This window comes from Oreochromis niloticus, linkage group LG17 (assembly GCF_001858045.2).
Source record: "Oreochromis niloticus isolate F11D_XX linkage group LG17, O_niloticus_UMD_NMBU, whole genome shotgun sequence".
In the NCBI taxonomy this organism is placed as follows: domain Eukaryota; kingdom Metazoa; phylum Chordata; class Actinopteri; order Cichliformes; family Cichlidae; genus Oreochromis; species Oreochromis niloticus.
In genome coordinates this window covers 31573208-31599520 of record NC_031981.2, presented here as the reverse complement: position 1 = coordinate 31599520, position 26313 = coordinate 31573208, and the positions used below count along the sequence as shown (strand labels likewise).

Genomic DNA, 26313 nt, shown 5'->3' with positions numbered 1-26313 from the left:
CTCCTGCAGAAATATTCATTTGTTCACCAGCGTGAGTGAGTTACTCGTTAAATAAATCAGACAGGACATTCAAGTCATATTAGTTCTCCTAGTGAATGAAAAGGCAGAAGGTGGGCAGCTTTCTGTGCCAAACCAGCTTGAGAGAGTTTTTTCAAAAGGTCTATTCAGTGCATAATTTAACTGTGTGAGTGTACTGAGGCAATGAAGAGGTGTTTCTGAGCTTATTTTTCTGCGTTAAAAGGCAGCGTACTCTGTGAATGAACCTCTTACAGCAACCTTGATGCCATTCAGAGGGAGACGGTAATATTATTATAGTGTGTTTTGGAATTACTGTGCAGCTAACAGTGGCGGCTGTCCAGAGCCACGGACTGCAGAAACCCATCCTGTCCAACAGGAACTTTCATGGCTGCCTGGAGAACCTGCTGTACAGCGACATCAACTTAATAGACCTGGCCAAACACGGCAGTTCGCAGGTCGCGGTAGTGGTGAGTCATTATATTTCAACATTTTATGAATTAAGTTTACCACATGCACTAAAAGTAATAGTGTGGTACAATTTTGCCTACTCATCGCTTGTCACTCATGATGCCGAACTAAAGCTGTAATGTTATTAATTTAAGTTTTGCATGTTTATATTAATAATTCTGAGGACATCTCTTTGTATACATGCAGTTTTAAAAAGTTTAGTAGAAAAAAAGCAAAGGTTTTTGAGGAGTGTCAGATTGAAAACGACTGCTATATGTCACCATTTAGTGTAGTAACTCCTTTCTTTTACACAAAGCTTTCATTGTTAAATATGTTAAAAATAAAAATGACCTCATCTTAGTGTGCGTAAAAGAGAAAAGCTGAGTCCAAGTCCAAAGCCACCTCAAAGAGTATAGAATCTGTTCTGTCAGTACAGTATTCATTGTTGTGTTGGGGTTCACTTGCCAGTTCATCTTCATGCGTCTCTGCTTGTGTAGGATGTATGGCACATTCATCTGTCCTTTAGCAGCAAGTGCCTTGACTGCCTCCACAATCAATTTGTAATATCTGTAAAGTATTGTAAATATTTTCTTTCAGCTTTTTGTTTTGTTTTGCAAGAACTGCAATGCTGAGTCCTATATGACATTTCAAACCTACGAGAAAAGAAGAGATTTCTGAGCATACATTGAAATTCATTTTTGTGTACTAAAAAAAAAGAAATATTTTCAAAATGTATCTTCAGAAATCACTTCTTTTCTAGTAGGTTTGTAACGCATGTAGGACTCAGCATTGCAGTTCTTGCAAAAACTAAACATTCAATATTAGTCCTGAGTCCAGTGACTCCACCATCTAGTTGAAGCCTTTCTGTGTGGAGTTTGCACGTTTTCCACATGACATGGCCGATTCTCTCCAGGTACTCTGGCTTCTTCCCGCAGTCCAAGTACAGGTGTGAGTGCGAATGGTTGCCCGTCTTTCTGTGTTAGCCCTGCATCAAATTGGTGACCTGTCCAGGGTGTACCCAGCCTTCCGCCCTGTGGTGCCTGGGATAGGCTCTAGCTGTCCCCCATGACCCTGAGGATAAGCAAAAGTGAATGGATGGATGGATAATTATTGTTGTATTGTTTTACACTTTCTTCTCACTTTAAATCGTGTTTGGTGATATGATCCACTTTGTGTGTTATTTGTAAGAATGCATTAACATCTATCATTATTGCATCTCTAGTGAATAATTTACTGGGCCATTGCATCGATTGAACCAATGTGCAGAAGTTAAATGTACTTCATTAATTCACATAATTCACTCATCAGCTATACATTTGTGTCTAATTGTGTGGTGTTCAGGGGTTTATAGTTTTTGCAGTTAACATGGACACAATGAGATGGTCCTATCACACAGAAAGTAGGATGTGCACTGACTGCTAGGTTAGCAGTTAGCGCTAGTCAGCTATTGGAATGGCCGCTGTGCTCTGCCTGTACTGTTTCTGCAGTTAGTAATGGTCTTCATGTGGATTTTATGTGCACGCTCCACTACCATTCTATGTTTTCTATTGGTCATGCAAATGTATGTCACCAGCGAGTGCTCACCAACCAGGAAAAGAATAAATTTCAGAGCACAGCGGTGCCATTGAAGTGCTGTATGTGAAGGGCACTTTAGCGTGGTGCTAATTTCAGGGCGAATTTGAGAGTTTATGTTTGTATTGTTTTTGGGATCTGATTCCTAAAAAAGTTTTTAAAAGTTGTTTAAAAAGTCAGTCACATATCTAGGGTTTAATATGGATATGAGGGGTAGCATCACTGCAGTAGAGTTTTTTCCACCACTATGATTGTTTGTAGGTTATAGGTCATAGGTTTATAGGTCAGTCTGGCTGATCCTATTTTCATCCACCAGTAGACTGCACCTGTAGAAAATCCACCTTGTTGAGCAGTTACAGAGCCCAAAAATGTAACATATACATCTTCCACATATTGCTTTGCTCTTCCAATGCAATGTTTTATTCATCGAAAATGTATTCATCAGTTGTTTGTCCTATGTAAGACGTGGTTGTGATTGCATATTATTGTCAGTGGTCGTGGTCGTGTGACCTAACACAGGTGATTAAAGATGAGAAGGTATGCTTGTACATCACAAACTACTAGATGCATTAAATAAAGAAACTAGAGTTCTGCAGTGTGTCAATCATTCATTCTTTTCCCTGTGAAAATCAAAAATTAGCTGCAAGTTCAAATCAACTTTCAGTTTATGTATTTGTATCTTAAGAATAAGTGACATTTTTATAGTAAATAAAAAGTCTTCTGTAAAAAAAAATATTTCATAGAAAAAAATTGTGTTTTATTATAGTGATGATAGTATTTTCTAGTAAAGCTGTGTTAAACTTCTGTGAAAGCCGTCAATTTATTATGATAGTAATTAATCATTTAGCATTTATCATTCTTCTGTTAAAATGCTTCCGTGATGAAAGTTTGAACAAGTTACAAACTTTTATTCCCTACGACAGACTTTTAGTGACTTTTTCCCCAGCCTTCCTCTTTGCCTTTTCTGCATCATGGTAATTGTTATGCTAACGGTCACTGTCATGATTACTATTGTTATCATCATTATTTTCATCATTTGCATCATCCTCCTCCCTATTTTTACACCCATCATCATCATCAGCGTCATTAGCATCATCATAATCTCCTTCATTATCATCACCAGTGTCATCACATGTACATTCTGGTGTTACAAAGCCCAAAGCAAAAAAGCTGCATGAGACAAGTGGCAGTTAAAAATGGAGAAAACTTGAACCATACTAGTTTTTATAAAACTATATTTCTTGTGTTGTATTATTTCAGTTTCCCGATGTAGTTGAGAAATTTGATTATGTGGCACAAATGGGCAGTGTGTACAAAGCCTTTCTGACTCTGATGTTTCAGGTTTCCAAAGAAAGCCTTCAGCGTTTTAGCTGTTCAGCTGATATCAGTATGGAAATACAGGTGTCCTTTTTCAGAGAGGTGCCGATGAGACCTCTGTGACACCCAGTCAAACCAAGTCAGCCTCTGCAGTTGATGAATATTCATGTTTTATCTCTTTCATAATCATTTCTTTCTCTCTCTCCTCCCTCCTCCTGTTCTCAGGGCAATGTGACCTTTTCTTGTGCTGAGCCAGTTTCAGTCGCTGTGACGTTCACTGACTCCCACAGCTTCCTTCAGTTGCCTGGCCTTACATCATGGTCAACAGGGCTAGTGTCTGTAACGCTGCAGTTCAGGACGTGGAACAAGGGAGGTCTGCTCTTGACCTTTGGTCTCCCGCAGCAGGATGGCACAGTTTTTCTATACCTGAGCCAGGCGAGGCTTCGACTACAGATCACTAAAGCAGGCAGATCCTCGCTGGATCTCAGCGCAGGTGGGTTCAGTCATGATCTGGATGTTTTTCCATTCATTTGTGCATACACCGAGTATACTTAATGGTCACTTTATTAGGTACACCAGTTCAACAGCACAACTATCTAATCAGCCAATCACATGGCAGCATTTAGGCACGTAGCCATAGTCGAGAAAACTCTTGACTATGATTGTGGCATGGTTGTTGGTGCAAGACCAGCAAAACATGCATGATTTTTCCACATCTCTAGAGTTTACAGAGAATAGTCTGAAAAAGATATCCAGTGAGCAGCACGTCTCTGGCAGAAAATGCTTCATTGATGCCAGAAGTCAGAGGAGAACTCTGTGGATAGACTGCTTCGAGCTGACAGGAGCAGTAACTCATATACCCACTCATTACAAATGGGCTACAGCAGCAGAAGACCACACTGGCTGCTAACCTGTGACCTAAAAACAGGAAACTGAGGCTAAAATCAGCATAGACTCACCAAAATGGGACAACAGAAGTTAAAATATTTGCGGATCTGATGAGTTTCTGTGTTTGCTGCAACATTAACAGGAAGGAACAGACTTTGGTGTAAACCACATGAAAGCATGGATCCATCCTGCCTTGTATCAGTGTTTCAGACTGCTGCTGCTTGTGCAATGGCTTGGGGGATATTTTCTTGGCAAATTTAAAACACCGCAGTCTACTTGAGTTTTGTCGGCCATGACCATTCCTTTACGACCACAGTCATGTCTAACTGGTTTCTTGAACATGACGGTGAGTTCAGTATACTCAAATGACCTCCACAGTCACCAGATCTCAATCCAATAAAGCACCTTTACGATGTAGTGGAACTGAAGATTTGCTTCATGGATGTAAAGTTGACAAATCCTCAGCAACTCTGATGCTGTCATGTCAATATGGACCAAAATTTCTAGGGAAAGTTTCGAACCTTTTCGAATTTGTGGCGCGAAGAATTAAGTTCTGAGAGCAAAAGGAGGTCCAACCCAGTGCGGGCAAAGTGCACCTAACAAAGTGGTCAACAAGTGTATGCATGTGAAAAATAGAAATGGAGTAATATATATTTTTCCTATACTTGAAATTAAAATTAAACCGAGGTCACATCCTGATTTAAACTCAACCACACCCTGTTCCTTATTTTGTATGTGTGTATTTGTGTCTCAGGCTCAGGTCTGAATGACGGTCAGTGGCATTATGTGGAGCTGAGCTTCAAACATGATCATCTAAGCATCACAGTGGACAAAGACGAAGGAGCCACCGCTCACATCAGCATCTCGGTTCCTCTCACCTCAGATAGTCAACTCTTCTTTGGTGGTAAGAATACCAGCATCATGTACTACTTTTATATAAAGAGATTTTCAGCATTTCTAAAAGTTCTCTATGGTCAAAGTCAACAGATTATACATACTGTAAGCATGTGCAAGTGCTTTGCTGCCAGAGACCGGGAACCTGCTGACATCGACAGACAGGGGTAGTTAAAATTCATGCAGGTACTCGGGTAATAATTATCATCTCCAGATCTCCTTTGGAGGTTTAGTGTCACCCAGAGAGGGACAAAGTCATAAAGCTACTCGGTGCTCAATCCCCACCCCCCTCTTCTTCCATCTTTCTTCTGGCTGCTCCACTTCTTTCCCATCTTTCTTCTTTTTTTTCTTCCTTTTTTGTCCTTACTGTATCCACTATTTTCTCTCTCTCATTCTGTCTCTCCAAATCAACAGTGTTTTTATTTTAAAATTGAGGTTTTCTTCTTTTCATTTCCCTCCCTCCTGTTACTGTAGCACATGTATACTTTCTCTCTTCAACCCCTACACATGTACACACATGGAGCTAAAGACAAACTTGTTAAGAGATCAGCTGCAAAATTACATCCACCTGCCTAATATTGTGCAGGTCACTTCCATGCCACAACAGCATATATCAGAGTGGACAAAAGCCCTCTGGGGGTGTGCATTATTGTTTTCAGCAGATCCTCTGGGTTGTGGTGCTGGGTGGTTGTATAAAGCAATGTTTCTGAGATTTTGTCAAAGAAACATTTACATGAATGCCAGGGCCCAAGGTGCAGCAAAACATTTTATTGATCGATGTTTTTTACTTGACCTGCCCGTGGTTTGAATGATGTGTCTGATTGGTGTATCTGCAGTACACTAGCCTACTGCACAAACCTAGTAATGAGGGTTGCTTTGGACACCCCCTTTCCATTGAGATTGTCAGTAACACTGCACCTTAAATAACCCTGTTTGTCATTCACAGGATGTAGATTAAATTGATTCATAACTCTATAATATAACGAATATGTATCACTGTAAGCAGCTGTAAAAATACATCACATTTTTGTTAATGTAAGGATATATGTTTTGAAGAGTTTCTTTTAAACTTTTTTATTTACATGCATTATCCGTTCACACACCTTTGCCTGCAGCATAAATGTTTATATACTGTTTATGAATGGTATCACAACATTAAAGGAGTGCTCCAGTTTTTCTAAGAGACAGCATCCTTAGTATAATGAGCAAAGAAGGGCAGTGAGTTCAGCTGTAGTTAAACTTTCACATTCTTAACCTAATTTCAGGTGAAACTCAATTGTTGTGACATTGTGATCAACACTAAACTTCCTGCTGCGTCATCTTGACTGCCATAAGCAAAACAGATCCAACAAAATCTTCTTCTGAGCTTCTAAAATTTAAAGTTACAACGACCAGTGACTCGTCTTTCCCCCCTTCCTGTGGTAAGAAGTGCCAAACTGTTTGTCTGACTGGCTGTAATTAGAGCAATACAGAGCCGCGAGCAGCAATGCTGTGTTGGGTCACCGAATACTGCCATCCAGGATCAACCTGAAGCATGAATCACTGATGGATAAAACATGGGGCTCATTCACAGGATTGGGCAGAGAGGATTTATCTGACAGCCACCTCTGGACTGCTTGTGCTAAGGGATTAAATCAGAGTTCATACACAGAATCCAAAGTCTGTGCACACACAGAGCAAGATAGGGGAGTGGTAAGCAAAACCATTTTGAGGGTAACTGCCTAAGAGAAAATAGATATTAGATCATGATGATATTGTGAGTTGCTTTTTTTAAGATAAACATGGACTGGGCCGGTAGGTGGGGTGGAGGCCTTTGTTGGTCAGCTACTCTTTTGTGCATGAGGTGATCAGAAAAAGAAATCTTACTGAACCTTTGCATTAGTACAACCAGCAGGTCAAAATAGGTTGACAAAATATATCAACATCTAAGCATTTGTGTTCTGAAAAGGCTGAATACTACTTGATTTTAGTTCTCCTGTAGGTTTTCTCTGCTGCATTGGGGTTTCGACAAATTTCGTAAAAACTTTGATTGCCTGGATACATAAATGTGTCACATTTCTATCTGTTCAACATTTGTGTTTCATGTGAAAAATTGAAAGCACAAATGTGCTCACAGGATGCTATGGAGTCTTCTTAAAAAACTAAGTACACCCTTATTGCTTCTATAGGAATTAAAAGGGGAAGTGGCAACCAGGTGCTGAAATCAATTCAACTGGTCATTAGCAAGTGTGAACTCTATCAGTGAACAGAGCGGGAGGGAGAGAAAAAGAGAGGGCAGGGGCAACGACAAGAGACAGCACCATCACTTTAGAAAGGTATAGTAATCATCCACAACTATTTTCAGTTGTGGATGATAAAGGATTCAGAAAGTTCATGCAGTGAATTCTATGTATGCAATTCCAAGCAGGAACACGCTCTCCTGAAAAATCAACCCTATATGACAGAGAATGTGCATCTTCTTTTTGTTTTGCATATTTTAATTTATATTTAATTGTGTTGTGGTTTGCAGTGTTTTGTGTTGTTTCACTTTAAATTTGTTTAGAAAGAAAAAGCCAAAAATTTAAATAGTTAAAAGTTGAAATGCAAATAGTTGGTTTGTGTATTTTATAATTTATTTATTACATTTTATGTGAAGTGAATAAATAAAAGTATATTTACGGTGGCCCCTAGAGACAACACGCGTACAAACTCCAAACCACATACAAACTCCGAAGCGTACAAATTCCAAAACACTCCAAAACACATGCAAATTCCAAAACATGTACAAATTCCGAAGCATGTGAAACCTCCAAAACACAACAGAAGTGCTCCAGGATGCTAGGGGCAGTGTTCAGCTTTTGTTACCTAGTGGCTACACAAGCCAGGAAGTACCAACAACCGGATTTGGTGTGTGGTAGTAACAGGTAAATTAACTTTTTTCTTTTTCTTTTAATTATTTGAATATATATGACTGTTTGTGTATAAATACACAAACAATACACATATGCTTTCAGTTGTGTAATTTAAGTGATCTAGGTAGCTTTTTACGTGCTTTGGAATTTGTACATGCTTTGTCTCTAGGGGCCACCGTATATATTTATATACAAACATATATGAATAAAGCCACGTTTTTTACATTAGTAATTCCTTTTGTGGAATTGTGTTGTTGATAAAATTAATTACAGCAACAAAACAACCTGAAGAGCCTGTTGGGAGCCGAAAGAGCCGGTGTTTCCACGAGTGTTGAAATGGATGTGTTGGTGTAGTTTTGGTGAGACTTTCTTCAGGTTATCCTTATTAAAGTCCCCGGTCGTGATAAACGCCGCCTCTGGGTGTGAGGTTTCCTCACTGCTGATCGCGCTGTACAGTTCCCTGAGTGCTCGGTCAGTGTCGGCTTGTGGGGGAATGTAAACAGCGGTAATAATGACTGCTGTGAATTCCCTCGGTAGCCAGAATGGCCGGCACTTAACCATCAGGTACTCCAGGTCCGGTGAGCAGAAGGATTTGACCGGGTGCACGTTCGCATAATCACACCAGCTGTTGTTGATATAAAGCGTGTTGGAAGTCACGGCAAATTGGCGGATGTCTCCATCAAGGGTGAAGCCTCCATCCTCCTCCAGGCACAGACGTCGTTCTCCCCAGAGAACAGAAAGCAGAGCGAGCAGCAGGATCATCTTGTAGCAGCAGTGATACTTGTGCCTGGGACGCCGTCATACACTGAAGGTCTGCATGGCACTCTGCTCCGTGACACAGTGCCTCTAGACTCGTGCGTAAAAGCGCAGTGTGCCTCTGCTGAAAAAAGAAGTGTTAAAAGTAGAAGGAAGCACGGCCAGCTAATAGAAAAATCAGATTTCAATTTTAGGATTTAACATCATTAATATTTTCCCTCAGCTGTTTTCTCTACTTTCTGCCATGTTCTCAGTCTGTACAGTTTAGTGTGACAGCAGAACCTGAACAAAATCAAAACAGTGACAGCACTCAGCTGCTGAGAAAGCGGTTGGTGAACCTTCAGTAAGTTGTTACACACTGAAGGAAGACAATGTTCGTTCAGGTGCACACTGAGGTTTATTAATCTGAAACATATCTGAATAATAGTTCTGTGTTACTGTCGAATTTCATTACCATGACAGACCTGTCATACTTTTGTAAGGGATTACTTTGCCAGTCATTCATTTGTGTGATCTGCCACCTACTGGAGAAACTCAATATTGCCTTAGAGCCACAGGTGAGAGCCAATGAGCGTTAAAGATAAAGATAAAGATAAAGATGACCTTTATTAGTCCCACAGGTGGGAAATTTGTTTTGTTAGAGCAGAAGTGCAAAGTTATGTAGCAGAAATTAGAAAACACTGGAATGCAATAAAATAAAATACTATATACAATAGAATAAAATAGAATACAAATACTATATACAACTGAGTAAGAAAATACAAAAGTACAACTTTGTCAAATAAAGAATTTTCATCTGTACTATGATGTCAAAGGATACACACTGTATGATTTTAATAAAGACAGAATATTTTCATTCAATGCGTTTCTATCTAATTTGAACTTTACATCAGCTGAGCACAGGTCCACTGATCCCTGCAATCATGAAGAGTCAAACTTTGAAAACTCACACAACTTCCTACAAGTCCTAACGACAGAACAACAAAGGCGACATCTAGTGTCAGCTCTGGGAAGTTACTTTCTCATGTTTCTGGCTTCCGTTAAATTTTCACCGACCAAAATATGAAAATATGACTTCTTCTACTCTAACAGAAACCACCAGACTGTTATATAATAACAACATTTTTATTCATTCTTATTTCTGATGCTATTCTGAACAAAGTGATGGTCATAATACAACTGTGAAAATGTCCCACTCTGTGCTACCGATGTGGAAACAATATGAGTTTAATGTAGGACAGGTTTGTCCTATGGTACTTTGGATAAGTTGGAGAGATCTTCTCAAATTTGAGCTCTAATCACCAATTAGTTAGAAGACCACAATCACATGTTTCTAAATCTGTTAACAGAAACACCAAACTACTACATCACTTCCATTCAAACAGATACTCTGAGTGTCAGAATTAATAATTTAAGATTGTCATTTATGCTAAGAAATATATTATCATTTTTATGCTGATAAAATATCTTATCCTTATTAGGTCTGATAAGATATTGTGTGCACTTGTGTACCATGAAATGAGAGGAAGCGGCCTCGACGTTATAATTTCCATTATAGCTTTAGAAACCAAACTGTTCTGTTTCTTAAAGTGCAAGATTTCACACCTTTAAATGTTCGTTTGAGACATGACCTATTGCAAGTTCCTGTTTTTATAGTTTATCAAGACGCTTACTTCTGCGTTTCTGCATACCTCATACACACACGCTAAGTTCATTGAAAGGTCGTATGTCTATGTACGGAATGGCTGAAAACACACCCACACACACAGAATAGAGACACTGATGTTGCACAGATATGCCTGCTTAAGAATGTCACATGTATTTGTAATTGCATATTCATGTATGTGACAATAAAAAGGGCTGTAGCGAAGGAGTCAGTTGAAGTGAGCTGAGTTCAGGTGAAGGAATCTTTTCCTCAACTTTGGCTGACTTCCCTCACGAGCCACAAACACAGAGAGCGCCTTCTTACCTTGTTTTGTTGTGCAGTTGAGTGTCTTGTGTTCCAGCGGGGTTTGTGCCTAGATAAACCCAACACTGAGACTGAGATACGAGTGCAGCTTTAATATACGGAATAAACAGAATGTAAAATTTCATCTTTGTTCATAGTTCATGGTGAACTATGAACAAAGAGTTTTAATTTGTTCATAGTTCATAGTGTAAATGATTCAAAGAGTCAAAGAAAGACTCTGTAAACAAAGATTAACAGTAGTGTTCCAGTTTAGAATATTGAGCCACATTAAACATATTCAACTGTCTTTCCTAACCCCGACCCTCTCTCTGAGCATCATCTAGCTCAGCTCACTGTTCAATTCACTGCTCAAGACAATAATTTAAATTGCTGACTACTTGTAGTATCAGGGATTTCTCAGACACTGGTGATGAAAGCAACACATCTGGCATTATGAAAAGGGAAAATTAAATGACAGCTTTCCTGATGCAACAACAGTAATGGTCATCTCTGCCTAGCAATGCGACTTATTCATATTCAGGTATCATCTTTGCAATGACTCTTTAGTGCATTATGATAACGTGTAGTAAGAGGGGTCCAGGCTTGAAAGATGAAGCCTGACAACTACAATAATTTAAGGAGAAGAAAAAGAGCTGACGGAGGCCACTGAAAGATGGAACCAATAGAATATGTTTTGCAGGTAAGCAGTGATATTTGTTTCTTTCTTTATTGCCAGAAATGTTTGTGGTGATGTACTGATACACCAGTAGCCGGTCCAAGGACAAGATTGTAAACCCGCCCATCCAGGGCTACACAGCTGTTATAACTGAATTGTGTGACTCTGAATGAAGCACAAGGTTGCTAGATCAACACTAGCGACCTTAAAATGGAGATTCTGGAAACTTTCTTTACCTGGATGGACTTGCATCAAGACTGGAAAAGGAGAGCAGGTCTGAGCTACTAGGCAATTTGTTTTCTCATGTTTACATGGATTGCATTTATATATAGCACTTTTCAAGACCCTCAAAGCGCTTTACAATTCCACTATTCATTCACTCTCACATTCACACACTGGTGGAGGCAAGCTACAGTTATAGCCACAGCTGCCCTGGGGCAGACTGACCGAAGCGAGGCTGCCATATCGCGCCATCGGCCCCATCATGAGTAGGCGGTAGGTGAAGTGTGTTGCCCAAGGACACAACGACCAAGACAACCACTGGGCTGCTGCCAATGTTTGTATGGCCACTGCCCAGTGGCCCAAACGTGCATCGGAAAATGACTGGTATTCCAGATTAGCAGTCCAGGTGTGCTCTACCCAAATTATTACACTGTTGTAGTATTTGCCGGCTGGGATGTAGGAGCAATATCTTTTCTTTAATGATAAAACAGGTGTGAATCATGTCGTATGTCTACTTCCTTTTAGTTTGTACGCATGTCATGTGAGGGGTATTTCACTGAATGGGTAGGAAATATATACACCTGGTCCCTGGTATGGCCTTTTCAAGCATTTTAACTTTACCTATTTGTTTGTGCTACTGTCTCCAGATTATACATCATTGCAGGTTTCACTATCATCTTGAAAAATTTTGCTTTCATGCTTGCTGCCCTGCTTATGTTACAGCAGTCTACACAAACTCCACCCTACCTACACTCTTCATGTCTCTTGTACACTGTCCATTGCTTTGGATGGTTGACCCCAGGTATTTAACTCATCTGCCTTCACTACCTCCAAATCACATAGTCAACTGTGAACATCATAGTCCATGGAGACTTCTGCTTGACCTTGGCTGTAAAACTATCCATCACTACTGTAAATAAGAAGGGGCTCAGCACTAATGCTTGATGTAATCCCACCCCACCTTGTACCCCTCTGTCACTCCTACTGCACACTTCACCACGGTCTCATTGTCCTCAGTGTATCAACATCACATACTTCTGTCACTCCTGACTTCAACAGCATTAACAGCTTCATCCCTCTGTAGTTATCACAGCTCTGCACATAATCCTTGTTCTTTAAAATTGGCACCAGTACACTTCTTCATTCTTCTTCTGCCCTCACTTCCTCCTTACTAATCCTCTGCACTTCATAACTCATTAACTGCCCTCCATCTGTCCTCCCCTTTTGCATTTTCTACATTTATGAAGCTTCAAAGTGCTCCTTCTATCTTAGCAACATAAAAGAAAGCATTGTAATGATTTTGGTGATTTTTTTTGACAGTGTACTGTTTTTGTAATGTTTTGAAAAATATGTAATGACACCGCTATCTACTATATTAGATATATTGTTCATCAATCTTACCTTCATTCACCATATTGTAATCTAAAATCACTTCAGACTTCAGTGCTCTCCTGCTGATAATAATGCAAATTTCAGTTTTGAAGAAAAGATTTTATGTGATTTTTAAATTATGATGATTATTTTATTAACACAAATCCTGTGAGGCGTAAAACCTCCAAATTCATTTTAGCCACCAGGGGTCACTGTTGGCCTACAACATTTAGCATGAAATAAAAGTTTATTTGGCCCGTTTATGAAGAACCAAAGCATCTGTAAATGGAAACTACAAAGAAAAATAGTTTCAGTTCCTAAACAGCTTCGTAATAATTTTGTTAAACTTCATGAACTGAAGCAAAAACTGTGTAGTTGTCCAAATACTTATGGACCCAGATGTCCCACATGTTTTTTACATCACATTTAAAACCTGTTACACTAAATATGCAAAAGATAAAGGATACAACAGATAAAATAATTTGTTGATTTCAGTTAAAACACATTTGCAGTATAATTAAAATCGTAAAGAGAGAAAGAAAAAATAAAACAAAGCAAACTCTGCAGGAAGCTTTACAATGCCTGTCCTAAGACAAACTTTTTCCCAAGAACACTCAGGTTGGTCAGTGGTCAGGGCTTATTCATCTCAACGGTGAGTCTCTTCTGCCAGAAATAGATAATCACCAACACTGAAAGACAAACAGTAACTCATTTAAACTGAAACATCAGCCATAAAGTGGAGAAGAAAAACTTTTCTATTATTTCTGCTGAAATCAAAGTGGAAAGTGGTGTAAAACAATCATTTTGCATCATGTTGTCTAAGAATACATAAATGTAGAAAAGAAACATTTCTGTTACTTACCTGCAATAACACAGGGTATCAGCATGAAACGCAATATCTGAAGGGCTTTGTGTAACTGGGACTCAAGCCCAAGACTTACTGTCCTGTCACCATACTTTATCTACAAAATAAAGAGAAACATTTTACAGAGGGAGGTCTCACCTGAGCAATGGGTCAAAATCTTTATTGTATGCATAAATATTATTTTGAAGTTTGAAAGCAACTGTTTGTTACGAATACAGCTGAAAAGGTCTGTTTGGCCTCATGATACATGGTTATCTCAGTTTCAGGTTTCTCCTCTAGAAAACCTCAAACTGAGAACTTTGATGTTGTCATCTCCACAAAGAAAGGAAGTTTTCTAAAGAACACCTCACCATACAACGAGTTTGGTTTGGTTTTTCCTCTGTTACTTATCTCACTTGGAGTGGCATAAAAGAAAGATTTACCAGTAACTCCTCAAATTCATGGTTGGATGGGCTTTTAAATCCACAGGTGAAAAAGTCAGTGTTGGTCCAGGTTTCTTTGGCTTCCATGATGCACTGGTATTTTGTATCGTCTTGAACGCCCCACACTGATAACTCTTCTATCATCATCTCCAGGTTGTCTGCTTTTTTCTGAAACATCAAGAGAAACAAAAGCTGAGCTCTGATGAACAGACGTCACATGTTTGAGCATGTGTAGTTCAAGAAAACATTACCTGAATGGTGATGTGGACATCTTCCCCTGTCCTTGTGGCTGTGAAGCTGGTAAACTCAGGGTCTGGAACGTAGGAGAGTTTTGTGGAGCAGGCTAAGGTTTCATTGGCTAGTTTCACAAACAGAGTGCTGCTAGAAAAACTCCTAGCTGCAGGTGAATCGTAGGTGAGGTACTGCAATGAAATTAAATAAACACAAAAGACAGCACGACATGACTAAAGCAGGACATAAAATTATGACATGGGTTTGTCAGATCTCCAGATCTGATCCTCCAAAAAATGTTCAGAGCTCATGTATGAAAACATCTTGATGTCATTTCAAAGGCACATTGTTTGTGTCTACAGACCCACCTGAGAGCTGATGTTTCTGGGAAGTCTGACATCCTGCATTGCGTGGCTGTGGACGACCCCTTCAACAAAGTTAAGGTGAGACCCCATGAGTGTGATCTTCCTCTTCCCACTGCAGGAGAAGAAGCAGGATTTAGTCAGAGCAGAGGGACAGCAAGGAAAAAAATCATCTGATCCCACACTCCTTTCGAACAGTAAGCATAACCCACTTTTTATCAATGCTTAACAGTGTGAATTATTCAAACTGTGTTTTAAACATGATTTATTTAATAGAGTCGTGAGAGATGTCCAAAAACATTTCCTCCAAATTTAACAGTTTTCATTTAATAAAGATCTTTTTATGTTTAGATGTTACTGTTGTTTTCAGCTTGATTAAGAAACTCACTAATAGGACTTATTGCTATCTGGAGCTGATCCAACATGAAAGAGCAAAGCTTGCAGGTCTGGGTGGGAATGAAGGTGCGCTCATTCACATACATGCACTTGCACGGGTGGGGGAAGGAGTTGTAGGAGGTAAAGAAGATGCCAGTTTTATACTACTAACAATGTTTCACTTGAACTAAGAGTTCTCCACATACTAGTGTAGTCCGCATCTGAATTCGAAGGACTGAATGATTACTTTAGCATAGATGATATGCTGCAAACTAAAGTGTGTGATGGACTCAAAAGCTAACAAATTACGCCATGTATTCATTCTGCAGATAGCAGAACATAAAAAGGTGGCTGACTGAGGCTACAGAGCTGCGGACTCCAACAGGAAGTAGTCTTAGGGTGACAGATACTGCTTTCTCAACCATGAGGTTCAGTAAAACCAGCCTACGTCAAACCAATGCAAAAACTTCCTTCCTCTTATGATAAATATATCTGTTCTCTTACAGCAGGATGTAGCAGCACGTGATACTGATGTGATGTTTCTTTGGTCAAAACACTTTCTGAGACGTTAACAGATAGAAGTTCTGTATCTTCTGTGTTTTTTAGGAGGTTTCAGCAAAACTAAACATACCTGATCCAACTGCTGCTGGGAGTAATGTTGGTGCATGATGGTAATGAGCTGTAAGTGATTTTAGCTTTGCCATGGCAACGACCATCTGGGAGGAGAAGACATACCCTGACCACACCTTTGATATCTGAAGTGGGAATGTGGAACATCAGACTGAAACCAGTGTTGTCCCAAACAGGAGATCTGACCAGAACACAAAGAGAGAAACAGAGTCACTAACATCATCACAACATGCAGAAAACCCCAAGAAAGCTGAGCAGCAAAGTCTTCCTTAAAACGATTAAATGTTAATCTGTATTTTATGAGTTTAATACATCCTTTATTTTATTTGGATTACAAAGTAAACAGTAAATTCAGATTTAAAGACAAGCTCACGGAGGCAGATCATTCCACAAAATAGTGAACATTTACTTTAAAGTCCACAAATGCATAAAGAAGCAAAACACTCAGCTTTAGTTTCAGGTTTACACTCTGACAGTCTCCCTGAGCAACGGTGATGACATGCAAAATGTGTGACATTTTAACTTCAGGTGTTTATTCATCATTTTCAGATTGACGCTTTTCACTGTAGATGAAAAATAATATTTTTGACCAAGGAGCCTAAACCCCCCAAAGCTACACATTATTATCTACATTTGATAGCACATATAAAACATCATGAGGACTTCATTTTAGTGGAAGAACTTCAACAAAAAGAGTTTCCAGTTTCTTTAGGAAAAAGCTGTCCTCATTCATAAAACTAGATGGTCGCTCATAAAGCTGTTAAACTGTAGAATATGTGAGTTTATAATGTGGCTGATGTTTCCCTGGAAACATTTCTGCTCTTTAACATGTCATTTATATCCAAAGCACAAACTCTCACATGTAAGTACGTAAAATGTATTTATATAGCACATTTCACAGATTAAAATCTCAAAGTGCTTCATAATAAAACCAGAAAAATAAGTTAAATATTATAAAATATTAAATTTTTTTTAAAATGAACCCTTTAAATTTATTGGCAACCAATGAAGAGAAGCCAAACCAACAGTAATATGTGACCTTTTGTTTGTCCCAGTTAAAAGTCTTGCCGCAGCATTCTGTACAGTCAGAAGGCGATCCAAAGCTGATTTGTTGAGAAAGGTAAAAAGAAATCAAACGAGAAGAGATAAAAGGATGAATAATCATCTCAAGTTCTGCCTTTGACACCAGTAGTCTGAGTTTAGAAATGCTTCTTAAATGATAAAAACAGTTCTGGACCAGTTGTTTAGAGTGTTTCTCAAGAGAGATTGAACTGTCAAATAGAACACCTAAGTTTCTGAGACTCGACTGAAATGAAGGGCCTAAAAAACTGATATGCTGCCTAATTTCTGAGAACGTGATCAGGAGCAATAGTCAAAGTTTCTGTTTTATCTGTATTTAACTGGAGGAAACTGTCATTTAACCATTCTTTGATTTCAGACAGACAATTATTTAAACAAGTGTGTGTGTAAAGTGACTCACTCTTTTGGAGCACAGTCAGTATCTGCCTGGATCCTCACTGCAGTCACATCATCGAGGTTACGACCTGACAGCACTGCGTGGTTTCTACCGTAGAAAGACACCACACTGGGAGTGATGGAGGAGATCTCTGGGATCTGACAGTAAGACACAAAAATGATCAGTTTTAATCCAGTGCCATCTGCTGATGTTAGAAGCTCTGATGAACATGAATAAGGTGTCAGAGGAACAACGAGTTTGAGGACTGAGGTTCAGACTCACAGAGAAGTTCTTCCCAGACTGCACATTTTGGCAAACACTGTCCTGCAGGAGGAAGCAGAGAGAATCAATATGGCAGGTTTAATGTCACTGTCTAAAGAAACTATGTAGAACTGATGAGAATGGAACTTCTGTCTTATTTACAAGGAAAAAATTTAATCTAAATTTTTGTCAAGAAACTGAATTTGCATTTGTGAGTTGTCATAATCAGTTAACATATTATTGTATATAATATTGCTGCTTTTCTGAAGCCATAGATATCTGAACGTTAGACCAACCCACTCTTAATAATGGTAGACAAATCTCAAAAGTAATGTAAACTTAAAGTGGAAGATTTAATGAGGAAAATCCTGAACTAGGTAAACTAAAGACATGAATTATTACATTGATCTCTGTTTGATCGGCCCAGGAACATCTGTTTATGTTCCATCCACAACCAGCTTTGACGCACTGCTGACACCTGAAGAGAAACAATCACATATTAGTGTTGAAATCATCAAGAAAATGATTATGTCCAAAAATACAACATACAACAAAGAGACTCCTCAGTAGTAATGCATTCTTCTTGGTGATGACACATAATGTTGTGTTATTAGTGATCCATCTTCATAATCTTTATAATCTGGACCTGAACTTACAAGACTGAACTTGGTGGTCCACTGATGTCAGAGCAGTTGGTCAACCTCAGCTGTTCTGACAGTTGTGTTGAACCAAGTCTAAATTTCACTGTGACATGCAGACCTGTTAAATAAAAAAATAACATGATCAATGTCATAGCCTTCAATTACTAATTTTTAAACATATGTGTAATGAGTTGCACAGTTTATAATAACGAACAGCTCAGATTTGTCAACTAGTAAAGAGTATTCATCTGTCAGAGTCAGCTCTGTAATGTTTCTATTTTGCTGGTTGGGAGATGTTGCAAATCAGTAAACAGGTCTGACTGCAAAGTATTTAATTTATGAAAAGTCACTGACCATCAGCAGGAAGTGTACGATCAGACAGGATGCAGGTGCATTGTGGGAACTGGAGGAGGGTTATTCGGAGCACAAATTGAGCTGGACCTTGCAGTGAACTGACAGGTAAAGTTGGATGACACTTTCTGGCCCACAGTCAGGTGTGTGTGGAGTTTCAGTAAAATCTGAAAATGAAGAACATAAGTGACAAATAACTGAAAGCCACAAATGATCACAGTCCCGAGTGTGTTTGTAAGCTGTACCTGTCCATTTGTGTCCTTTTCAACTTTGTGGGAAATCATTTTGTGTTGGGACTCATCAGGAATGGACAGCCAGTCTGAATCTGTGCAGTCATCTTCAAATGTGCAGCTAGGAGAAGAAGAAGAAATGATCACCCAGTCCAGAATTGTTTGAAGACGTCAGCTGCACATGTTGTTTCTCTCACCTGCTTTTAGAGCCACACCAACCACAGTATGGATCCTGTGCAGACCAACACTCCTGCACATTTGTGTATGTGCTGCACTTTGACACAGGAACTCGCTTCATCTAGAACAACAAACACTTTAAAATGCAGCACAGGTACATGTGACATTAAGATAATCAGTAAATAATATAAGTACCTGGTTTCTAAATGGCACATACACATGTTTACGATCCACTGGATCCAGATGTAATTTGGGAATCACTTTGCGGTCATCACTGGTCCTGTAGAGCACCGTGGGACAGGCGGCGTGATACTTCCTGTCCACAGACAGCTGACAACAAGAATTTGTGAAAACAAGAATTTATTTATTTAATTTTACTTTGTGCTGAAACATATTTGACTTGCAGTTATATAATAGATATAGGCATAATGTGTAGACTCTTGGCTTTCATTTAAAGGTATCCACATTCAAACTGGATGAAGAGTTAAAGAGTTTCAGCTCCTTAACATGTGCCATCCTCTGTTTAAAGGGACCAAAAGTAATTGGATAAATGACTAAAAGGCTATTTCATGGGCAGATGTGGGCAATTCCTTCACCATGTGATGATCAGTTGAGTAGATAAAAGGCCTGGAGTTGATTTGAAGAGTGGTGTTTGTATTTGGAAGATCTTGCTGCGAACAGACAACATGCAGTCAAAAGAGCTCTCCATGCAGGTTAAATGAGCCATCTATAAGCTGCGAAAACATCTGTACATCATCTGTGAAACATGATGGAGGGCGTGTGATGGCGTGCATGGCTGCCAGTGGAACTGGGACATTATTGTTTATTTATGATGTGACACAGGACAGAAGCAGCTGAATGAACTCTGTGGTGTTCAGAGACTTACTGTCTGCTCAAATCCAGCTAAATGCAGTCAAATTAGCTGGGGCGTGTTTCATAATACAGATGGACAATGACCCTTCTTGATGTCATGTTCTTCTGCTCCTCTGGGGATGGTGTTGGCTCTATGTTGTAGCGTCCTGATGACACCCAATTTATGCTCCAGTGGATGATGAGAGTCAAACCTTAAATACTGATCCGTATGCGTAGGTTTACGGTACACATCAGCTTTTAGATTTCCCCCATTACTGATGGAAATCTCACAGTCTAAGAAGGCTAAACTTCCACTTTTCACATCCTCCCTGGTGAATTTGATGTGTCGGTCCACAGAGTTAATGTGATCCGTGAAATGTGTTACGTCCTGAGATTTGATTTTCATCCAGGTGTCATCCACATATCTGCACCAATGACTTGGTGGTGTTCCAGGGTAGGATAACAAAGCCCTCTTTTCCACTGCTACAGGCAGAAACATGGGTGTGCGATGGGTTCCCCAGTTTCACCCATCGTGGCCAATTTGTACAGGGAAGAACTGACCCTTGTATGTGAAGTAGGTGGAATGAAGACACAGTACCAAAAGCAAACACACTTGGTCGATGCTGAGAGCGGTCCTGTTGCTGAGGTTGGGGTCATCCTGTAATGTCTTACGAACTACCTCCAACGCTTCCGTGACTGGGATGCAAGTGAAGAGAGATGTAACATCATACGAGACCATGGTTTCATCTGCCTCCATGGTAACATCTCTCACCTTCTCAACAAAATCCAAGGTGTTCTGGTCGTGGTGCTCAGAGCTGCCTACCAGCGGGTTGAAGATCGAAGCCAGAAACTTGGAGATGTTATAGGTGACCGAGTTGATCATACAGACAATCGGTCTTAAAGGTGCACCCTGTTTATGTATCTTTAGTAAACCATACAGACTTGGTGTAGATTCCCCTGGGTATAGCCTGTGGTATGAGGTCCGGTCAATAGCATTGTCTCGTTCTAACTGCTTCTCACAGTCTATCACCCTTTTCCTGTAGCCACTGCCTGGGCCTCGTTTCAGGGGCTCATAAGTATTTTCATCACCGAGCAGTGACAAAATTTTCTCATGATAGACTTTCTGGTTTAGCAAAACTGTGCACCTACCCTTGTCTGCTGGAAGGATGATAATGTTGTTGTCATTACCAAGTGATGTGAGTGCCTTCCTCTCCTCCATGGTGACGTTAGACACTGGGGGCTTTGCATTGCTGAGAAAGTATCGGCCTGAGTGACGAAACCTTTCTCCCACTGAAAACGCTACATTCAGATGAACAGAATCAACTTTTGGAGATTTAATTCCTGACATTTTTATGCAATCTTTATGGTCAGCCAAGTGAACTAAAGCTGAAAGTCTGCACTTCAACTGCATCTGAGTGGTTTCATTTACCAAAAGAGCCATAATTCAATAAAAGCACCCCCCCAAAAAAAGAAAAAAAAGTATCTCCTTCTTGTTTTTAGGATACAAATTGTGTTTCTGACTGTGTCATAGCAGGGCCGAAGTCTTCACTCATACAAAAAACTCAGTCGCCATCTTATCATATTTGTGTTGGACAACTTCAGTTTGACAAATATTGATCATGTACAGGCCTCAGCGTCTCTATGGGATTACCAACAGCAGAGACAGTGAATCCCACCATAGTAACATATAGGTAGCCAACACTAGCAATGCATCAGTCTGATATTAGCATCAGAGATTCTTCCAGTCATGGTTCAAAAAGTGAGATCAGGTGTGGGTCAAGCTAATCAGTTCTGTGATGTTCAGTGTTTAATGTGTCAACTGTTAGCAGCTGTGTACCTGTTGCTAACTGGTGAGAACTAACATAGCCCTGAGGAAGATAACGGGAAGAGAGCAGTCTGGAGGTATTTAAAACCAGCAACATCAACAGTTTTCTTATTTGTATGTTTTCAATAGTTTCTCACTACATTTCAAACTTCTTCTTGTTTACTTTCTAACTTTCGTCATATCAGTAAAATACTTGTTTAGAAGATTTTAGTGCTTTCATGGTCACATCTCTCATCTCTCCACTTCACAAACAACACCTGCATGTGTGTGAGCAGATAAACCCATAGTGAGACTGAGAGCACACAAGTGAAACCACAAGTGACTGCAGTTTGCAGCAAAGACTTCAACAATGAAATAAAATGAGACTAGTTCAAATAAGCAAGCTAAAAAAAATCATAAATAATTGGCCTTTAAAAAGCTTTGTTTGTTATTTATTTTGGGTCAGTGGTTGTTTGTGATTTTATTAATAGATGCTAATTCAACAAATATATTTTGGTGACACAACTATTTTTCATGTTTGTTTCATGGGAGGAATCCAGCACATTTCAGGATGATGAAATGGCATTTAGATGTACTGATGTAATGGTACTTAAGATGTTTCATTTCATACACACCTTAATGAGCTGCCCGTCTCCTGTCCCAATGAAGAAAACTATCCAGCCTCTCTGCCTCACTGCCAGCACAGAGGTCATGTAGCTGTGCCTGAAGAGGACTGCCTTTGGTTTCAGGACCTTTGGTATTGAAGAAGACAAAAAATAAAATAAAATAAGTAGCAGTAGCAGCTGTTATGATGGCGAAATATTGTAACACAAGCGGAACTTGGATGGAAGCAGATAGAAATACTTCCAAGTAATCAGTTGTACTGTCAGCAGTTTCATCTGAAGGTTTATCGTCACTGACTTTAAGCAGCATTTGCTTCTCTGCATGTTGAACCAGCTGTAAGAAAGCCTGTGCATTTCAGGATGATAAAATAATATTTAAAAGACACAATTACATTTTTTAAAGTTTGCAAGTTGACCTTTGTACAATTATGGATGTTTTTATTTAGTTTTTGTTAAAATGTTCAAATCAGAATCAGAATACTTTATTAATCCCAGAATAAATGATGTCATCACAGTTGCTCCAAAACAGTAAGAATAGAACCTTTGCTAAATTAAATAATGCAATATATTACAAGATATAACAAAATAGCTCTAATTATGAATACTTCAGTATATTATCCAAAGTTGAGTATTGATATAGATGAAATTCAGGTACCTTTCTTATTATACTGACTTTATTTTCTCTGCAGAGGACAATAATAAAACACTGTCAGGCAGGTCACCATTGTAGGCTTCCTGAGTACAAACTCTCAAATGTTTTCATGTATTAAACCACAACATGCACTGATCTGACTGAACATGATCAGTGCATGTTGTGTTTGATGACATAAAACATTTGATTAAATCTCATTTAATAAAATGTATTTTAACATATTAGCCCGACTGAACCAAAGTACTTTAATGTTAGTGTCAATGGACTGGTTCTTATATAGCGCTTTTCTACTCTATCTGAGCACTCAAAGCACTTTATAAAACTAATTCATTCACCCAATCACACTTTCTAAGATGTAAGTGCTCAGTATCTAACATTCATACTCAGATGGATGTACTGGAGGGCAACATGGGGTTAGTATCTCGCCAAAGGATATGCGGCATTCAGACCGGAGCAGACTGGGATCGAACCACCAACCTTCCTCTTAGTAGCTGACCACCTGACCACCTGAGCAACAGCCATGTCAGTTTGATAAATAAATAATGTGTTTGGAAACTCGTTTAACGTTCACAATTAATAATTTAATATATTATTTACATTTATTATGGCTTCAGAAAATGGAAAAATACTGAAAAACTAGCTGAGGTCAACTATTACCCAGCAACACTCAACAGCCTTCTTTCCACTGAAAATGAAGTCGCAAAAAAGCTTGAAGATTTTATCAATTATAACAAGAGAGCTTGTCAATTTACATGGGGGATAAACACCACCATCATATATGTGATCTTAATTAATTTATCAGATTTCTTAAGTTTTAAGTATCTCTTTTTTTAACCATTACACTGTAATACAGAAAACACTAGTGCTGTGGTTGATTTTTTTTTTTTTGTTAAAAAGAAAAAAAGAGTCAAAAGATTTCCAAGAGATGTGGATCAGAAAAGGGTCCCACAGCAGTGCTACATCCCTGCTCACACCTACAAATTTAGGTCTTATGGACTCCAGCTTTCTTTGATGGAGCCGAACATCATTCAGTGAAACCCAGTTTGTTCATCACATGCACCAGCAGACACACCAGCACTTTACGTAATTCGGACTCCTTTTTCTGGTGTCGTCAACTTTGGAAATAATATGAGTTTTTGTAGAAATTACCTGAGACAAAGTGTCTTTTAAGTGTCTTCTGTTTAGTCTCAGTGAGATTGTATTTATATATATTATATTGTTATTATTTATTATAATGATTGGCTTCTGTTCTTTTTACTATAAAAATACAAATATGCATTCATTTATTATATATATTTATTGTAGATTTTACGGGTGTTTAGAACTAATTCTCCTTTTTGAAACAAACGTTAAATTTTCATGTGAAGTAGCAGACTGAGTCTGAATCGATTGATGTTTCTAGTTTTGTGACCAGACTGTGTAATAAAGTAATCTGCCTCTCTTTGAACATTTTGCTTTCATGAATGTCCACATGAAACTGTGGAGGCACAGGTGGAGACTACATTCAGGAACCATTCAGAACATGTTTAGAAGTTATGCAGTGACCCACCGTCACCGTCACTTCTGATGGCACAGAGGTGTAGAAGTCTGGATCTCTGTCCCCTGCTCTGCTGTAATCAGGGCTGATGTCAAACACCATCAGCTCGGTGTTGGTGTCTCCTCCATCCACACTGAACACGCCGCTCCAAAGCACTGGCTGCTCCCCCGGGATGACCGAGGAGGCCACGAGTCTGCTGCTTTCACCGTCAGAGACACTGAGAGTCGCGCCCCGCAGAGACTTGAGTGTATCAGTTTTACTTTTTTCGCCTTTGAGCCAAATGAGGCGGACTCTGTTTGTCTGAGCTGAGAGCACGTTGGAGAACAGATAGATGGTTGATTTAATCTGAAACCCGTCAACAAACTCCACATCACCTTTATTTTTGATCCTAGGCGTGCCTGAAGCTCCATCAGTTAGAGAAAATATACCTCCACCCTGTTTGTTATCTGTATTATGAAGGTTGATCGTTTCGGAATCGGAAGGGCACCTCTTTTCAAACCTCCCTTTCTTCTGTATCGCAGTGAGAATATACGTGTCATTTTCTGTTTTCTTCTTCACATCCACCAGAAAGCTGACAGACCTGCTGCTGCTCTTCAGAGGTCCCACCTGGATCTGTTCTCTGTACAGAAGGTTAGAGATGTTCTTCAGGTCCAGAACCTCGCAGTGACCGCAGTGATCGCCAGTCACACCGCAGCTGATCAGAGAGTCATTCTTTGTGAAAGGCAACAACACGTTGATGCTGAAAGTATCGTTCCACTCAGCTGTGTCAGAAACCCGGTAAAACTGCACATCATCCTGCTTGTTTCCGGTCTTTAAGATTCCTCTCTGGGTCAGACTGTTGATCAGAGTCAGATCATGGCTCAGCTGGTACAGCCTCTCCTCTGTGGCGATATAAAGCGTGTTGGAGGTTACAGCGAATTGGCGGATGTCTCCATCAAAGGTGAAGCCTCCATCCTCCTCCAGGCACAGACCTGGTTCTCCGCAGAGAACAGAAAGCAGAGCGAGCAGGAGGATCATCTTGTAGCAGCAGTGATACTTGTGCCTGGGACGCCGTCATACACTGAAGGTCTGCATGACACTCTGCTCTGTGACACAGTGCCTCTAGACTCGTGCGTAAAAGCGCAGTGCGCCTTTGCTGAAAAGAGAAGTGTTGAAAGTGTGAGGAAGCACGCCAAGCTAATAGAAAAATCGGATTTTAATTTTAGGATTTAACATCATTAAAAATTTTCCTCAGCTGTTTTCTTCACTTTCTGCCATGTTTTCAAGTCTGTACAATTTAGCGTGACAGCAGAGCCTGAACAAAATCAAAACAGTGACAGCACTCAGCTGTCACTGTTTTGACAGAACAACAAAGGCGACATGGGAAACTCTGGGAAGCTACTTTCTCAATTTTCGGGCATTTGTTAAATTATCACTGATCAAAATATGACTTCTTCTACTCTAACAGAAACCACCAGACTGTTATTACCGACAACTGTGAAAATGTCCCCCTCTGTACTATCGATGTGGAAACAATATGCGTTTAATGTTGACAGTGCTGCTGTAGGACAGGTCTGTCCTATTGTACTTTCGATAAGTTGGAGAGATCTTCTCAAATTTGAGCTCTAATCACTAATTAGAAAGAAGACTACAATCACATGTTTCTAAATCTGTTAACAGAAACACCAAATTACCACATCACTCTGAGACTGAGATACGAGTGCAGCTTTAATGTACGGAACAAACAGAATGTAAAATTACGTCTTTGTTCATAGTTCATGGTGAACTGAATTTATGTAAGAGTACAAAGTGTGACAACCAACCAAGGTCGACTTCAGGGCTGGACTGGGACAAAACAATTGGCC

At 39.5% G+C, this 26313-nt stretch overlaps 3 protein-coding genes across 6 annotated transcripts in view; 1 reads left to right on the top strand and 2 right to left on the bottom strand.

Moving 5' to 3' along the window:
- Positions 1 to 350: 350 nt before the first annotated feature.
- Positions 351 to 14993, top strand: LOC109195130 (contactin-associated protein-like 3B). 2 transcript variants are annotated; one of them, XM_025899713.1, is made up of 4 exons: positions 1288 to 1378; positions 3580 to 3847; positions 4997 to 5146; positions 14881 to 14993. In XM_025899713.1, exons 1-4 carry the CDS (start codon positions 1361 to 1363, stop codon positions 14895 to 14897), a joined length of 453 nt encoding a protein of 150 aa, XP_025755498.1. In that variant the 5' UTR covers positions 1288 to 1360; the 3' UTR covers positions 14898 to 14993. The 2 variants fall into 2 exon arrangements, 1 of the variants encoding a protein (XP_025755498.1); XR_002056805.2 differs by lacking the exons at positions 1288 to 1378; positions 14881 to 14993 and adding an exon at positions 351 to 485 and having other exon boundaries at positions 4997 to 5129.
- LOC112841732 (plexin-C1) lies at positions 13127 to 26115 on the bottom strand. 3 transcript variants are annotated; one of them, XM_025899701.1, is made up of 17 exons: positions 24482 to 26115; positions 22293 to 22409; positions 21003 to 21152; positions 19197 to 19331; positions 19022 to 19122; positions 18840 to 18945; positions 18598 to 18646; positions 18259 to 18361; positions 18005 to 18080; positions 17624 to 17665; positions 17366 to 17499; positions 15887 to 16066; positions 14887 to 14995; positions 14539 to 14709; positions 14288 to 14455; positions 13863 to 13962; positions 13127 to 13689 (listed from the first exon to the last, which is right to left on the bottom strand). In XM_025899701.1, exons 1-17 carry the CDS (start codon positions 25484 to 25486, stop codon positions 13631 to 13633), a joined length of 2805 nt encoding a protein of 934 aa, XP_025755486.1. In that variant the 5' UTR covers positions 25487 to 26115; the 3' UTR covers positions 13127 to 13630. The 3 variants fall into 3 exon arrangements, with proteins under 3 accessions (XP_025755486.1, XP_025755487.1, XP_025755488.1); XM_025899702.1 differs by having other exon boundaries at positions 21042 to 21152; positions 24482 to 25728; XM_025899703.1 differs by lacking the exon at positions 21003 to 21152 and having other exon boundaries at positions 24482 to 25722.
- Positions 13127 to 26313, bottom strand: part of LOC112842611 (plexin-C1) — a 29183-nt gene continuing 15996 nt past the window's right edge. The window contains exon 14 of the mRNA XM_025899449.1: positions 13127 to 13597. The gene's annotated coding sequence lies outside the window, so the exon portion shown is untranslated. The remainder of the gene's footprint in view (positions 13598 to 26313) is intronic.